The 15,297-nt window shown below is 32.9% G+C and overlaps 4 protein-coding genes across 4 annotated transcripts; 1 reads left to right on the top strand and 3 right to left on the bottom strand.

Annotated features, from left to right (window-relative positions):
* Nucleotides 382–3,108, top strand: LOC109346719 (50S ribosomal protein L21, chloroplastic-like). The gene is made up of 5 exons (XM_019586447.1): nucleotides 382–757; nucleotides 1,370–1,450; nucleotides 2,064–2,165; nucleotides 2,250–2,324; nucleotides 2,796–3,108. The coding sequence occupies exons 1-5, from the start codon at nucleotides 467–469 to the stop codon at nucleotides 2,886–2,888; spliced, it is 642 nt and encodes a 213-aa protein (XP_019441992.1). The 5' UTR covers nucleotides 382–466; the 3' UTR covers nucleotides 2,889–3,108.
* LOC109346717 (uncharacterized membrane protein At4g09580-like) lies at nucleotides 4,252–7,757 on the bottom strand. The gene is made up of 4 exons (XM_019586444.1): nucleotides 7,214–7,757; nucleotides 5,986–6,256; nucleotides 5,707–5,877; nucleotides 4,252–4,854 (listed from the first exon to the last, which is right to left on the bottom strand). The coding sequence occupies exons 1-4, from the start codon at nucleotides 7,501–7,503 to the stop codon at nucleotides 4,723–4,725; spliced, it is 864 nt and encodes a 287-aa protein (XP_019441989.1). The 5' UTR covers nucleotides 7,504–7,757; the 3' UTR covers nucleotides 4,252–4,722.
* LOC109344768 (NAC domain-containing protein 30-like) lies at nucleotides 9,864–11,259 on the bottom strand. The gene is made up of 3 exons (XM_019583517.1): nucleotides 11,248–11,259; nucleotides 10,561–10,591; nucleotides 9,864–10,485 (listed from the first exon to the last, which is right to left on the bottom strand). The coding sequence occupies exons 1-3, from the start codon at nucleotides 11,257–11,259 to the stop codon at nucleotides 9,887–9,889; spliced, it is 642 nt and encodes a 213-aa protein (XP_019439062.1). The 3' UTR covers nucleotides 9,864–9,886.
* On the bottom strand, nucleotides 10,935–14,639 carry LOC109346716 (NAC domain-containing protein 30-like). The gene is made up of 5 exons (XM_019586443.1): nucleotides 14,518–14,639; nucleotides 12,930–13,101; nucleotides 12,471–12,742; nucleotides 11,441–12,030; nucleotides 10,935–10,946 (listed from the first exon to the last, which is right to left on the bottom strand). The coding sequence occupies exons 1-4, from the start codon at nucleotides 14,536–14,538 to the stop codon at nucleotides 11,458–11,460; spliced, it is 1,038 nt and encodes a 345-aa protein (XP_019441988.1). The 5' UTR covers nucleotides 14,539–14,639; the 3' UTR covers nucleotides 10,935–10,946; nucleotides 11,441–11,457.

Below are 15,297 nucleotides of genomic sequence, written 5' to 3'. Positions count from 1 at the left end.
AATATAGTTGTAATTTTTTTTACAAATAAACCATTAACCAAGGGCATTGGACATAGGAGATTAAAGAGAAAAACTACTTGGAGGAGATCATTTATTTTGAGAGTGAATTTTGTAAACTTATTTCATATCCTGACAATCAATTCTATGGAATCTAATAGTTTGAAAATTTTCATAGAATTAATAGATATGATGTAAATTAAATTTAAAAAACTTACTCTTGGAGTAAGTGAATGGTTACTTAAACAATTTTCTTGGAGAAAAAAATAAAATTTGGAGAGTAAAAAAATGTATTTTCTTCAAGTGAAAAAAAAAAACTCAAATTCCTACATAATGATAAACAAAAACCATAGCCGGTGAAGGACAAAGTGGATAGAAAAATCAGGATAGGTTTGGATTTTGGATGAGACATTCTTTTCTCTGAGACACAAACGAGAGAGCTTTCTCTCTCTCTCTCTCTCTTTCAAAAATGGCTTCTGCAACTTGTTCACTTTCTACACTATGCACTTCATTTTCAACTCATTGCGCCATTACCCACATTCCCAAAACTCCTTCTTCATCTTCCAACCTCACTTTCTTATCTCCTTCTCGTTTTCCTTCTCTCTCTCACAACCTCTCTTTCTCTCTCTCTCCTCTCCCTAAGCACTCTTACTCTGCTGTATCTGTAGCTAACTCATCTGAACTTCAAATTTCTCAAACTGTTGAAGCCTCACCGGTTCAGGTTCCCACGTGGGAGAAGGGTCTCTTTGCTGTAGTCATGGTGAGTTAATTTTCCTTCAATTTCGGTGACCCATTTGTTTTAACTGCTGTAAAGTTTCAACCTTTGAGTATTATGGTTAATTTAGATTATTTTAAGGTTGACCCTGTTAGGTTTTATTTGTGATTGTTAATGTTCCTTTGCAGAAGTAGCTAGCTTTGAGAATTTCCTTCATTTTAAGGGCTACCCTGAGGGGTTTTCTTAGTTACTGCACATGAATTTTCATATTTGTGGCTACCCAAATGGTTTTAGACTTTTAGTTATCGTTTGCATATTTCCAGTGCTGTTGAAAAGTAGCAATTTTGAATGAAGTAGTTAATTCATATGTGTTCAATTGTTGTTTATGTTGTTGGAGTTATAGTTTTCACTTCAATATTTTTGGATCCATAATTTGGTACTATTTTTTTTCTTAAGGGTTTGCATATTTCATGAGAAATTCTATGTACATCCATAAAAAACATTCTTCACACCCATAAGGATGGTCTATCCGTCACGTACGATGGGCCATCCATCTGGGTGTGAGTAATGGTGTTGTGGGTGTATATAGAATTGTGCATATTTATCCATTGTTATGCTTTTGATCTGATATATATGTGTGTGTGTTATTTTGTTAAGATTGGAGGACGTCAATACATTGTTCACCCTGGGCGTTGGCTTGTTGTTCAGAGGCTAAAAGGTGCTAAGGCTAAAGATAAGGTACATGCTTTGTTTGTCATTTGATATTTATCCTTCTTATTTATTCCAGTCCTTTAATCTTAGTTATGCATCGTGATTTTTTTATACTCTTTCAATATCTCTTTCTATATTTGATTGAGTTTGTGACCATTACTAACTTGCTACCACCACTTTCTCTCTAAGCATTGTCACTAAAATTCCTGCTATTTGAATGCGATGGACACCTTTGATAATAATCAACGGTGAACCACTATAGTGTTTATGTAAGTATGCGTGAAAGACACAACATACAGTATGTCATTTTCTGCTAAGATTCAATGTTATTTTATTATGGTTCAGTTAGGTTTCACTAAAAAATATATCTGTAACAGTTATCTGTTCATTGTGTCAAACATTTGCCTATCCCAGAGGACTCAATACAGAATATTTTGTGGTGTAGAGTGAATTTTAGGATCTTTAATTTTCAGGGGTTCAACATGAAAGTAATTTTTTTTTATATAAATGAAGTTAGGCCTAAAGTTGCGCAAATGAAATTATGTATGAGTGGTTACTGGTTAGTAGTGATGCCTGCTTGCTTGTAATTTTCAGTTTTTTCTTATTCTGTTAGTTTAATTTTAGCTCCTTCGAACTGCAGATTGCCCTACATAAGGTTTTGCTGGTCGGCACAGATACAACTACCTACATTGGGAAACCGATTGTAACAAATGCTGTAGTATATGCAACAGTGGAAGAGCAGGTAGAATTCTTTCTCCTTGTTTCCATTCTCGTGATTGGAAGTTAAAAAAAATCCTTCTACGTTAACAATTTTATTATGATGCAGGGTTTAGACGACAAAGTAATTGTCTTCAAATACAAACGAAAGAAGCATTACAAAAGAACTATTGGTCACCGACAGGTACTGCAGTTATTCTGCTTTGTTTTTACTTATACAATCAATTTCTTATCAAGAAAATACTTCCATTAAACTGCTACTCTACATGGCTTGTGAGTAGTTGGTACATTATTCACAGACAAACTCTTCGCACCTTCTATTTTCTAAATGGGGCTTGTAAATGTGAATCCATTATCTGTGTGAGTGTGTGAATATTGGTAGATGTACGATTTGCCATCCTTGGTTTTGGATTTTCATTTCACCATAAAAGAATTATGAAAGGTTTTTGCCGAGTCTGATATGAAAGTTTAAATAATGTATGTCTTCAGCATATAAAACTTAACAGATATTTGTATTCAACTTTAGCTTATTTTATTGACTAATTTCAAACTTTAGCTTATTCCTTACCCAAAAGGTGAAGGATACCCTTGGTAGTACAAAAAAAATGCTTGACGTTGTTTGTGCTATTTTATTTGGTTTTTCAACTTGTTACAGCCTAATACACGCATTCGGATTAATAGCATTATGGGCTATGAGAACTATCCAAAAGTTACTCTTGAAGATCTGAAAAAGGATAAGGATGAATAGCATTATGGGCTATGAAGATGATCTAAAAGTTACCCTGGATGATTTGGCCAATACTGCTGTATCTTCTGTCATCTTTAATTATGAGTAATCATTTTGTCATAGTCAATTTTTCTTTCATTAGTGATGTTGTTTATATTTTTGTATTGATAATGTATCATGTAGACTTATTGTAACCTCCAGTTTCAAAATACATTGCAATTTTTCTCATTTCCAATTTTCACATGCCAAATCTTGCCTTGCATATTTATCAATGAAGGGATTGCATTTATAAGAGCAAAATTTGGGATGGTTCCAAGAACAGTCTATTTTGAGATTAGGCCCCTGTTGTAATTGGAGCAACATCACTCTTCAGTATATTCTTTTTTGTTGATTATTACATTACAAACTTTGTTACCAAATATATTTATGTTTTTTGATATTGGTCCAAAATCTAATGGATGGTCTTCTATTTTGTCATCTATGGATTTGACCAATTAGTCACAAGTTCTGCATCCACCATTGCCACCCTAAACAACATTTTGATGGTGTCAACCATGCTATTGCATGCTAGTCCTCGCGAATGTTGTGGCTCCTTTGTCACTACACCATCCTCAACCAAGCTTTGTGTTGGACTAGATTGCGACCAGGGAGCCTCTAACTACTAGAAGTTCCATTATTACCGAGGTATGAGAAGAGTGGAGAGTCATAAGTGAGACACAACGTCTTGAATCAAAACCTTAAGGTATTAGTTCCATGAGTTTTTCCTTTTTATAAACTCTTTTACTCCTTCCCCCATATCCAAAATGAGACTTCATACTTAAATAAACTCAACATTTTACCACCAAGAATAATTGTAGCAACATGAGCTTACTTAACCAGTTTAGTAGTTGGGACCTAATCAAGTATAGACTGGCCTACCAAGAAATTGTTTTCAAGAGTTCCATGAAAGGTATGTTACTTGCACGTATTATGAGGCTTTATTTGCATTATTGGAGTCTTGAACTACAAGCAAATTTAACTTTGAATAAAATTATACCAGAGTCATTGCTCAACCATTTTGTATTACAACCACATCAAAAATGTGGCTGCTATTGCTCTACAAATCCTTCCCAGCCTACCATTTTTCACAGGCATGAGAAGCACTGAAAATAGATTAAGGTTATGTTTGTGAGTTGAGTTTTGGAGGGGAAGGAAAGGAAACGGAAGACTTGGGAGCCATAAAATACACTTGTGAGGTGGCTCTAAAGTCTTCTATTTCCCTTCCAAAACTCAACTCTCAAACGGACCCTAAGGTAACAGAGATAAAGAAAAATATATAATATAGTAACTAAAGGCATAACTGAAGGAAGAATAACGGTTGAGCTCTGCTTTATATATCTTTATATTGGATAAACAAGCATTGGCACAGAGCAAAAGCCAGTTCTATACAGTATAAGGCATGTATGCATTCAGCACCTCAAAACATTTCAGTAGAAACATCTTTCTTCATACCATCGAGGCACAATAATTTAAATGCTCCCATCACTAGAGTAAGTCCGAAAAATGTGTCACTCCATATGTTATCACTTGTGATTTGATGAAAAAAATGTATTGAAGTTAAAATTTTAAAAATTAAGTATTTTTATAACCAATCATAAGTGATAGTACATAGAGTGTCACTTTTTAGAACAAAAGACATGCTCGACCAAAACCCTGTGAGCCAAGGCTAAACTGGTTGATCACCACTCATCAAGTCTAGCCTCACTATCACCTCACCATCCAAAAGAAAGAGAACAAAAAAGAGGCTTCACCCTAAAATAAATTGGAGTACGTGCCACTGTTTATAATTAACAATATTACATCTTTCATCCAACTTTTATTCATATACTCGCTTCCTCTTCAGAAGTGTTGGAAGTATGGCAACAAAACCAATGAGGAAAAGAACTGATAATGTCTTGATATCATATAGGTCCCTCACTGACTTTAGATCTCCAAGAGCAAGACCAGCCTGGTTAAACAATGGAGACGTTAGGAGTGTCATAAAAGAAATGCAGAAAAACAGGTGCCACAAAGTTACAGTGCAGAATAATACATAGTCTATAAATAGCTTCTTCATCTAACAACTTGGAATTAAAAGAAACAAAATTGCATGCTGATTAAAATCAAAGTCTGAAATCTAGGGTTCAAATGGAAAAACCATACTAACATATAATCAACAAGAAACAAGTCTTAATCTCACTAGATAGGGTCAGGTTACACTGATATATAATCAGAGAAACAAAATATATGTGCCTAACACTTATTAGCTAAAAAATGAGTACTAGATTTCAAAATGGAACCAATCTAATCATTTCAACTTCAAGTATATACAATTCTGCCAAACCACTGAAAACTTCTGACCAGATGAGAACAAAGGTTTTGGATGCAGTTCTCTGATAGTAGAGTACTCACAAGAAACTCTGCAATATGTACTGGAGGAATCTATGTGTAGAAAAGGATTGGTATGAAATATAGTTAGTTTGTAATTAGATAGGTTACTTATTGTTAGTTGATTACTGAATGCATCATATGAATAGGCCGTTGGGGCCAATGTAATATTGAATCATATTGGTAAATGTGAATTCAATTTGGAGTCTCTCCCAGACTCAAAATTAACTAAAAGTATGCAACGATAAGAAACTAACTAAAGTGAGGTAAACACACATCAATAATTAATGCATAACTAAACACTTGGATCAGAAAAAAAATAGAGTTCGCAGAAAATATGAAAGAAAGATTATATTATAAAATAACAGCAAGATTTCACCAAAAGCTTAAAAAATTAAAATAAAATAACAGTGAGATGGGCACAAAAACTTACTCTGACAGTGATATAAGCAGCTGGAATAAGACCGACCAATGTTCCCAAGAAGAATGTATGAAATGGTACATCAACAATTGGAGATGCCAAATTGATGAAAAGGTTTGGCAATGTTGGGGTTACCCTCAGAAAAAGCATGTAGTTGAAGAGCTTATCCCTACGCTTTGCTATCTGATTAAGCCAACAGAAACCAGGTTAACACAGTTCAGTGTTGACTCAATATTTCTACACTAGACAATCTCGAGATAAACATAATAGAAGGGGGAAAGAATCACAAACCTCAGCTTGGAAAAACCTTAACTTTTCAGGCCACAGCCAAGAAACTAAAGGCCTTCCAATTAACTTAGACAAAAAGAAGCATGATGATGCTCCAGCGGTGGCATTGAAAACAACTAATATGATTCCTCGAACAACTCCAAAAAGAGCCCCAGCTAACAAGGACATGAAAATTGTTCCAGGAATCATAAAAGTTTGCATGAAGATGTAGGTGGAGCAGTAACCAAGGATGAATTGTGCAGGATGGTTTTTTGCATACGTCGAAAGATGGCCTCTGCAGAAAAATAAACAATGAGCATGAAGCACAGTAACTATATATGTGTGTGTTGAAACCATTAAGCAAAATATTACAACTCAAATCCTACTCGGTGTGTGTTGGATTTACTTTATCTCATATTCAAAGTAGCTCATAACTAAAATCTATATCTTTCCCCAAGTCCATCCTAAAGCAAAAACATACCCTGCCCACTTTAGCACCTGAGACTGTAAAGTCCCAATTTAGTCCATAAGAATCCCAAATGACAATCAAAATAATCCCTAATAGGGACTAATGTGTACCTAAAAGTTTATCCTAAAAATAACTAACTTGACCTGCATTTGAGTTTCTTGAGGACCAAATTGAGATTTTTTATGATTTATCATTTCACACTCAGAGGACTAAATTATATTGGAAATTTTTCCTAGACATGAATTCGGGTAGTCACTCTTTTAAAAAAGGCCACATTTTTTCCTTTGAACTAAAATAATCAAAATGTCTAAAGATGATGTCTGCAGAAAAAAAGGATATAGTATCAGCTATGTGCAAATATATTACTCCATTCAAGCTAATCACAACTCAAATTTATCTCAAACTCCTATATTGTATCACTGGTCACGTATATCATTAATCATTTTCTCTCTATTCTTTTCATACATCTCTTTCATGACTACAATGTACACATATAAGTTATAGTATGTTGTTCCTACCGGTTCGTTACTTTTTACATTGTTATTACAAGACTTCCTTTACATCGAAACCCGATGCATGGTGCCTAGAATTACGGAGTGAACCATGTAACTATATTATTTCTTCCCTGCACCCAATAAAAGGGTACATGACAAACATTTTCCCTAGAATCATATAATCATCAAAATAAATAACTCCTTCACCAGAAAAACCAAACAAAGCATGCATTTTGATGTAACTGAAATCAAAATCAAATAAAAGAGAAGAAATGAAATTTGATGTTACTTGAGGAGGCGAAGATCCGAAAGTGTACGAGGGAGTTTGATGTGGCCTTTCTCAGCAGGAGGCATAGTCAGATAAATGCAAAACAAACCTATAGAGAACACGAAGAAAAATCCAATGGCGACGCCGAATTCCCAAGTGTTGAATATAAACTTCTCCGATTTGGGTTTCTTGGCGGAGGGTGAATCCTCTTCCTCCTCCGCCGCGACGCCACCGCCATTCTCTATGTCTCTTAACTGAAAAGGAGCGTCACCTGCCACCGTCACGTTCCTCGGCGCCGCAATCATAGGCATGGTGGTGGATCCAATCACAATGATCCCATCCAAGTTGAAGAAATTGAAGGTGAAGAGAAAAGCTTAGTGAGAGAGTGTGCTAATTTGATTTGATGAAAACCCTAACAATTGAATATTTGAGTGGAAGAGAGAGAATGTAGCTGAATACGTTTTTGTTAGAGAGAGGGAAAAAAGCTTTTTTTTACGAACACGAAAGTGATTTTTTTTCTTAGAGAGGGAAGGAGCTTTTGTCTTTGAAGACACTGCGAAGAAGAAAGTGATTTTTCATGTATTACGTAAAAAAAACTTGCGTTTAATGCATTAACAAGTTAGAAACATGATTCTAATTAAAAGTTATTTTTAAGTTTTGAATCACATAAAAATATAAGCATTTGTTTGTATTACAATAAATGTGTTTCATACATCTCTGTAGGAATATTTTATTTATTTTTATATTAAATTAAAGCTAGTCAAATTTTGTCCTTATTAGTTGTATACAGTGAAAAATATATCATATTGTCAAATTATCATTACTTTTGTTTTAAATTCAATGGACATGATTATGGAGTAAAGTAATTAGTATTCTCAATAAGTTGTAAATGCATCTTTTGTCATATGTTGATTGGAGTCAAAAATGAAGGAAAGAAAGAGGGATAAATGAAAAAGGAAGGAAAATAATGTTTTTACTATTTAGTTGCATTGAAAGGAATAAAAGAAAGAAAAAATTGTGGATTCATGTCAATATATTTTCTCGTTAATATTCACTTTATGTCTCAAGTCAATCAGAATACTACTTTTTATTACTTTTTGTTTTTAAATTTTTTCTTTTATATACATGTCAATATATGATTAGTTTGAGATACAGAATGAGGTACCATTGAGAAATGTGATCCCTATTCCAATGTTGAGAGGAAAGCAAGTAGAGAAAATCGGACCAAGATCGATTGTTCCAAACCATATCTCATACTAATGACGATGAAGGAAAAATAGAAAAAATAAATAAATATTTAATTTTCTTAATTGACATGACATATTTTTATTGGTTTAGGGCATATTTTCATTGTCCGAGAAAATTATTGATGGATTTTCTTGTCACTAACTGACTATACAATTAAAAAATTCTTATTTCATTTAGTCATTCTTATATATGTTGATAAAAATTCTAAAGAAAACGAACTAACATGTACATGTCAATGTAATTGTTAATAAACAATAAAACATTAATTTAGTGATGTAAAGTCTCATTAGATCTACGAAAACATTAAAAGGTCAATGATTCACTTATTGAGATAGATGCTTATTGGGAGGGACAAACGTCACACACCACAAAAGTGATTAATTCCTTACTTATATAGGCTATGATATATATGATTCACTCATGAAAAATACATGTGTTAGATGGAATATTGTGATATTAGACAAACTTCACAATCAAGCAACTTATACTTTGTAGAGCACTCCCACAATCGAGAAGAAGTTCTACCGATTTAAAATTCGAGTTTAATAAAAGACAATTATTTTGAAATGGAAAAGTATATTGTTCTTCCTATATACCTTTTTTTCTGTTTCCTTTAATAAAATTGTACTATAAAAAAAGTATTAATAAGTTTGAAGCTTATATAAACAACTTTGCAACATGAAATAAAATTTAAGGGTGTTGGACAAGATAACGAGAAACATCCAATCATCGGAGAGTTTTATTGTCATCAGAATATAAGAAAACTGGAGATATACAAATCTAATGTATAACATCAGTTCTGGTTTTCAAAGTTAATTAAGCATGATAAATATGAAAGGTTTAAGCCCTCATTATATAACGCATCCCATGTCACTATTTGAAACTATTGCTTCCTTCTCCCCCTCACATGAATGAAACAATAATAGGGTTTATCAAATTTTCCTAAACTAATCTTATAGTAATATGGTTTTGCTATAGATATGGTTCTCATAATGATTCATATTATTCCTATCATAATAAATAGAAAAACTTATATGGAGACACATGTAATACATTTATTTGAAGATAAATATATTTTATAATTTTTAATATTGTCATTTAATGTTAAATTTAATTAGAATTAAAATATTAATATTTTGTTAAAAATCTTATTAATTATCTCTAAATGATTTCATCTTCACACAAGTATTTCTCTCTAAAAGTCATTTTGCACATTTTGAATGAAAATATACGGTGATTAATACCTGATTGACCATGGTCAAAGTCAATGACATAAGGTTTCTCTTCATTAATATAACATATTTAAATGGTCATAGTATAACATTCAAAGATAATAAAAAAACATATTTAAATGGTCAAAATGTAAGGGTCTGTGAAAATACATATAAGAATGTTATCTCCTAAATTTTCTAAGAAGCTTCCATCATACTTAGATTTTATTTATGGCTATGAATCAGGAAAACATCCTAGGATGTGACTAGCTTGATTTCGAGGTTGTAGTTCATGGCTATGTGGCATCATGAAGGGCAAGTTTTGATGTGTAAAGTAAGCTGAAGAATCTGAAGCAAACAAATTATCCAAGCTTTTCCAATCAACAGCACCATCTTGTTCATTGTTATTATTACACCTTTCAATATCACTGCTATATTCTTCATTTGTTATACCATTATGGTGTTGTAATTGGTTGCATTCTTCTATTGCTGATAGAGAAACAGTGGGACTATCTAGTTGTGGAAGCTCAATGAGTTGTTTTTGATCCATAAAAGTTTGGTTTGGTAGAAACTCTTGCTGCTCTAAGTTAAAGGGGATAATACTACTAAAACTACTTGTGTCTTCAGCAGGATGAAGCACATGAGTTTCATTTAAAATATCTGCAATTGTTAAGGGCCTTGCATAGCTTTGATCCCTGAAATAGTGTTGTTGTTGTTGTTGTTGGCTACTACTACACCATGGTTCAAAACCTGGTCTGTGACTTGGAGTAGGCTTTCTAAATGCTCGGCACACAACCCATCCTTCTAGAGCACTCCCACAATCAAGAAGAAGTTCTACCGATTTAAAATTCGAGTTTAATAAAAGACTATTATTTTGAAATGGAAAAGTATATTGTTCTTCCTATATACCTTTTTTTCTGTTTCCTTTAATAAAATTGTACTATAAAAAAAGTATTAATAAGTTTGAAGCTTATATAAATAACTTTGGAACATGAATAAAATTTAAGGGTGTTGGACAAGATAACGAGAAACATCCAATCATCGGAGAGTTTTATTGTCATCAGAATATAAGAAAACTGGAGATATACAAATCTAATGTATAACATCAGTTCTGGTTTTCAAAGTTAATTAAGCATGATAAATATGAAAGGTTTAAGCCCTCATTATATAACGCATCCCATGTCACTATTTGAAACTATTGCTTCCTTCTCCCCCTCACATGAATGAAACAATAATAGGGTTTATCAAATTTTCCTAAACTAATCTTATAGTAATAGGTTTTGCTATAGATATGGCTCTCATAATGATTCATATTGTTCACACCTCTCACGGGCGCCTAATTTGAAGACAATCATTATTCGTATCATAATAAATAAATAAACTTGTATGAAAACACATGTAATACGTTTATTCGAAGATGAATATATTTTATGATTTTTAATACTGTCATTTAATGTTAAATTTAATTAGAATTAAAATATTAATATTTTGTTAAAAATCTTATTAATTATCTCTAAATGATTTCATCTTCACACAAGTATTTCTCTCTAAAAGTCATTTTGCACATTTTGAATGAAAATATACGGTGATTAATACCTGATTGACCATGGTCAAAGTCAATGACATAAGGTTTCTCTTCATTAATATAACATATTTAAATGGTCATAGTATAACATTCAAAGATAATAAAAAAACATATTTAAATGGTCAAAATGTAAGGGTAACCATTTCTATCAAAATACATATAAGAATGTTATCTCCTAATTTTTCTAAGAAGCTTCCATCATACTTAGATTTTATTTATGGCTATGAATCAGGAAAACATCCTAGGATGTGACTAGCTTGATTTCGAGGTTGTAGTTCATGGCTATGTGGCATCATGAAGGGCAAGTTTTGATGTGTAAAGTAAGCTGAAGAATCTGAAGCAAACAAATTATCCAAGCTTTTCCAATCAACAGCACCATCTTGTTCATTGTTATTATTACACCTTTCAATATCACTGCTATATTCTTCATTTGTTATACCATTATGGTGTTGTAATTGGTTGCATTCTTCTATTGCTGATAGAGAAACAGTGGGACTATCTAGTTGTGGAAGCTCAATGAGTTGTTTTTGATCCATAAAAGTTTGGTTTGGTAGAAACTCTTGCTGCTCTAAGTTAAAGGGGATAATACTACTAAAACTACTTGTGTCTTCAGCAGGATGAAGCACATGAGTTTCATTTAAAATATCTGCAATTGTTAAGGGCCTTGCATAGCTTTGATCCCTGAAATAGTGTTGTTGTTGTTGTTGTTGGCTACTACTACACCATGGTTCAAAACCTGGTCTGTGACTTGGAGTAGGCTTTCTAAATGCTCGGCACACAACCCATCCTTCTTCCTGCAGTAATTCATTAAAAAGTTCAGAATTTTGATCTCATATATGATATATCTTGAGATATGAATGTTCTTCTATATAGAATAACATTGATTACTATCTTTTTTTAATCATTTTTACTTAACTTTTGAAACAACTACGTGAAAAGCATATATATGACCTTTTCATATTATTATTTAGAGCAAAATGGATTGTCAGAAACAGAAACCATCACTAAATTTTCATTGTTAGTAGCATATACAATAGTTAACTTATGCTTTATATATGCTACTAATTAACAAGACAATATAGTGATGTAAGGTCACACTGGATCCCCAAGATTTAAAGGTTTCGATTCCTGAGAGCGACACTTGTTGGGAGGGGCAGCTACGAACCCCGAAAAGGATTAGTTCCTTACCCAAAAAGGTGAGTACGAAAAGTTAACAAGACAGTAAAAAGCTTGCCTGTGGAGGACCATGTTCTGAGGTTAGGTGTCTATACTCATGCATTATCCAATCAGTTTTTCTTCCATTTGGGGCACGTCCCTTATAGAAGACAAGGGTTTTCCTCATTCCTATTATTCTGTTTTTGCACATCACAGCTTTGTCTCTTCCTGTTGCTTTCCAGAATCCAGCAACAGTAGCTCTATTAGTTCTTGTACCTGTTGGATATTTCTTATCTTTGTGGCTGAAAAAGTACCACTCATTTTGTTCCTCATATCCTAGCTTGCATCTATCTGCATTTTTTCAACCACATAAATTTGTAACTATAATTCCATCTAGCTTGTTTCATATTAGCTTCTGAAATTCTTTCTCTTTAATCCAACTCTTGTATAAATAAATTAAAAGATGAAGTCCATTTGAGAAAGCATTAATTATATAAACTCATATATAACTATATCAACAATGTTGCCATTACTATACCTTGTATATCCCATGGTTCAATTTTATAGAGATCGATCTCAACAATAACATCTAGGTCGATTTTTAGAGAGTTTATCTTCCTCTTAAGGTAATATCCCACAAGTTCTTCTTCTGTTGGGTGAAATCTAAATCCTGGAGGCACACATGATTCCATATTCATTAATGGTCTCTCCTGAAAGAAGCAAAAGAAAATGAGTCATTACTTATGCAGGATCAAAATGAAAATTCAATATGATTCAGTTTGAAATTCAATATATACATATATGAAAAGCTTATCTTGTTTCTCATTAATGTAGATCAAAAGAAAAATCATCACAGGATAAAAGGCAGCAATGGAGGATAAGGGAAACAAATTCAATGGCCTATAAGAAGTTAAGGACACTCAAGTTGGACCACTACTTTGCTTTTATCTAATTATCATAATAGTTTATAGCTCTCAAAGCACCTAGGGCTGAAATATATAGTAATGATGATGATGTAAACTTTGTTATTGAAGCCAACAATTGTGCAGCATGTGCAATAACAAAATTGGCACACCATGTGTAGAACCCACCATTAATAAAAACAAATTAACTACCACAACACAAGATAAATATATAGCTAGGTCTATTGTTATAAATATTCATATGAAAAGCTCATTTTATTATGCCTTTAGTTGCATGGATTTGGGAAAAGTATATTGAACACAAAAGTTAGGCCGAAAAGCTTGACTTTGCTGTCACAAGCATGCCACATTTCTTTGAGTGCAGTGCACTCTCCCAACATCTGCTGTTGGTGGAGAAAGACTTACCTGAAGAAAATATCGTTGGTCACCATTCACCACCACCACAAATAGCATAGCATGCTAGACAGACAAAGTTCCACTAATCAGCATAACCCAGTTTTCAGAATTTTCCAAGGACACAATCAGTATACAACCAACTCTAACAGTACTAGTAGCTTTGGATTTTTATTTACTATCTCACTCAAATGTTTTAAGTTGCAGTCATGATTGCGGTTATTGCGATTATGGTCATTGTCGCCATTGCAACGTGAACTATTTTATGATTTAAAAAAATATTTTTGAATCGAATGTGGTCCAAATACGGTTGCGCTATGACCAGATGCAACCGCATCATTGTGATTCAGTATCATACCGCAATTGTGTTACATCACCTGATGTGGTTCGTGAATCACTAATGGTATGGAAAACAGAAAATTTTCAAACCAAACATATCATTCTCCTTTTCTACTCCTAAGATCATGATATACATCTAAGTTGACATGAACTGGTAGCCTTAATTTTTATTCAGAAAACTAACAAATGTAGAAGAAAAGCAAGCTATAGGTCTATAACATTTTGAGGCTAAGACATATCAGAAGCTGGTGTTCTCTTAAGACAAACTAACCAAGGGATTTAAATTTATTAAATGGTCTCAAGGTGGTATCTTCCCTAGACAACAAAGCTATATATATAAAAAATATAATAGTTATACTATGGACACTATATATACACATATGAGTATTTTGGCTTTTGCTAACACAATCCACTGAGATTCAGATCATGTTATTTTGATTCTTTATAAAAACTGTAGATATGAGTACTCACAGAAATTTGGGTTAATGTCATCTTTCTTCTTGAGCTTACTACAAACACAAAAGGAGAAGGAGAGAAACTTGTGTTAGAGTAATGAAGTTGAAGGTGCAATGTTTGTTTGTTTGTTTAAAGAGAGGAGAGAGGCATTATATATATGTAATTGGTAAAGCATATATAGAGATAGAGCAGAGAAATGTTGTATAGAAAAGAAGCAGAAGAATTATATATATACTAAGCATGTTGTAAATGAAGTTAGTGATTACGCGTGGGGTGGCAGATAGATATATAGAAAGTTATTTGGACGGCGTGACACCAAAGTTTTCACGCCACCCCCCAAACTCTACCGATATATCTCGTACCCTAAGCTTTTTCCTCCACTTTAAACAATAACACTGCTACTATGCTCTAGTTCTGCACTTCTGTTTTACAATAATGTTTTTATATAAACGTTCCTGAATATGGCACCCAGCCTAAGATATTATATGTCACATATAAGTCGAATTTATACATCATATACCAAACTCTTTGCTTAAGCTTATACCTTCTAGTAAAAATAGAAATATATATTATTGCTTAACGGGTTCGTATATAGTTTTTACTTGTATTATCACATTTTACGGGCTAATAAAATCAACTAGAGGGTCACACACAACGCAATATAATGTGAAAGCTAAGCTATATATGTCATGTTAGACTCCAAATTAAAGATGTCCATTATCAAGTTTTAATCATTTATATCTTCCACCACTTTAGTGTTTTCATATGCATACTACAAGAGCTCTATAGTTTATC

This window comes from Lupinus angustifolius, chromosome LG04 (genome assembly GCF_001865875.1).
Source record: "Lupinus angustifolius cultivar Tanjil chromosome LG04, LupAngTanjil_v1.0, whole genome shotgun sequence".
Taxonomy (NCBI): Eukaryota; Viridiplantae; Streptophyta; class Magnoliopsida; order Fabales; family Fabaceae; genus Lupinus; species Lupinus angustifolius.
The sequence above is the reverse complement of the archived record's forward strand: the minus strand, read 5'-3'. Positions and strand labels throughout refer to the sequence as shown.

Excerpts from the sequence above, each read along its gene's own strand:
- LOC109346719 (XM_019586447.1), top strand. The coding sequence starts at position 467 with ATGGCTTCTGCAACTTGTTCACTTTCTACACTATGCACTTCATTTTCA. Across the intron at positions 1,451-2,063 it reads GTGCTAAGGCTAAAGATAAG|ATTGCCCTACATAAGGTTTT; the intron begins GTACATGCTTTG and ends TTCGAACTGCAG. Across the intron at positions 2,166-2,249 it reads ATGCAACAGTGGAAGAGCAG|GGTTTAGACGACAAAGTAAT; the intron begins GTAGAATTCTTT and ends ATTATGATGCAG.
- LOC109346717 (XM_019586444.1), bottom strand. The coding sequence starts at position 7,503 with ATGCCTATGATTGCGGCGCCGAGGAACGTGACGGTGGCAGGTGACGCT. Across the intron at positions 6,257-7,213 it reads TCGGATCTTCGCCTCCTCAA|AGGCCATCTTTCGACGTATG; the intron begins GTAACATCAAAT and ends ATTTTTCTGCAG. Across the intron at positions 4,855-5,706 it reads CTGCTTATATCACTGTCAGA|GCTGGTCTTGCTCTTGGAGA; the intron begins GTAAGTTTTTGT and ends TTGTTTAACCAG.
- LOC109344768 (XM_019583517.1), bottom strand. Across the intron at positions 10,486-10,560 it reads TAAAGGAAACAGAAAAAAAG|AACTTCTTCTTGATTGTGGG; the intron begins GTATATAGGAAG and ends TTAAATCGGTAG.
- LOC109346716 (XM_019586443.1), bottom strand. The coding sequence starts at position 14,538 with ATGACATTAACCCAAATTTCT. Across the intron at positions 13,102-14,517 it reads TGACATTAACCCAAATTTCT|GAGAGACCATTAATGAATAT; the intron begins GTGAGTACTCAT and ends TGCTTCTTTCAG. Across the intron at positions 12,031-12,470 it reads CAGAACATGGTCCTCCACAG|GAAGAAGGATGGGTTGTGTG; the intron begins GCAAGCTTTTTA and ends GAATTACTGCAG.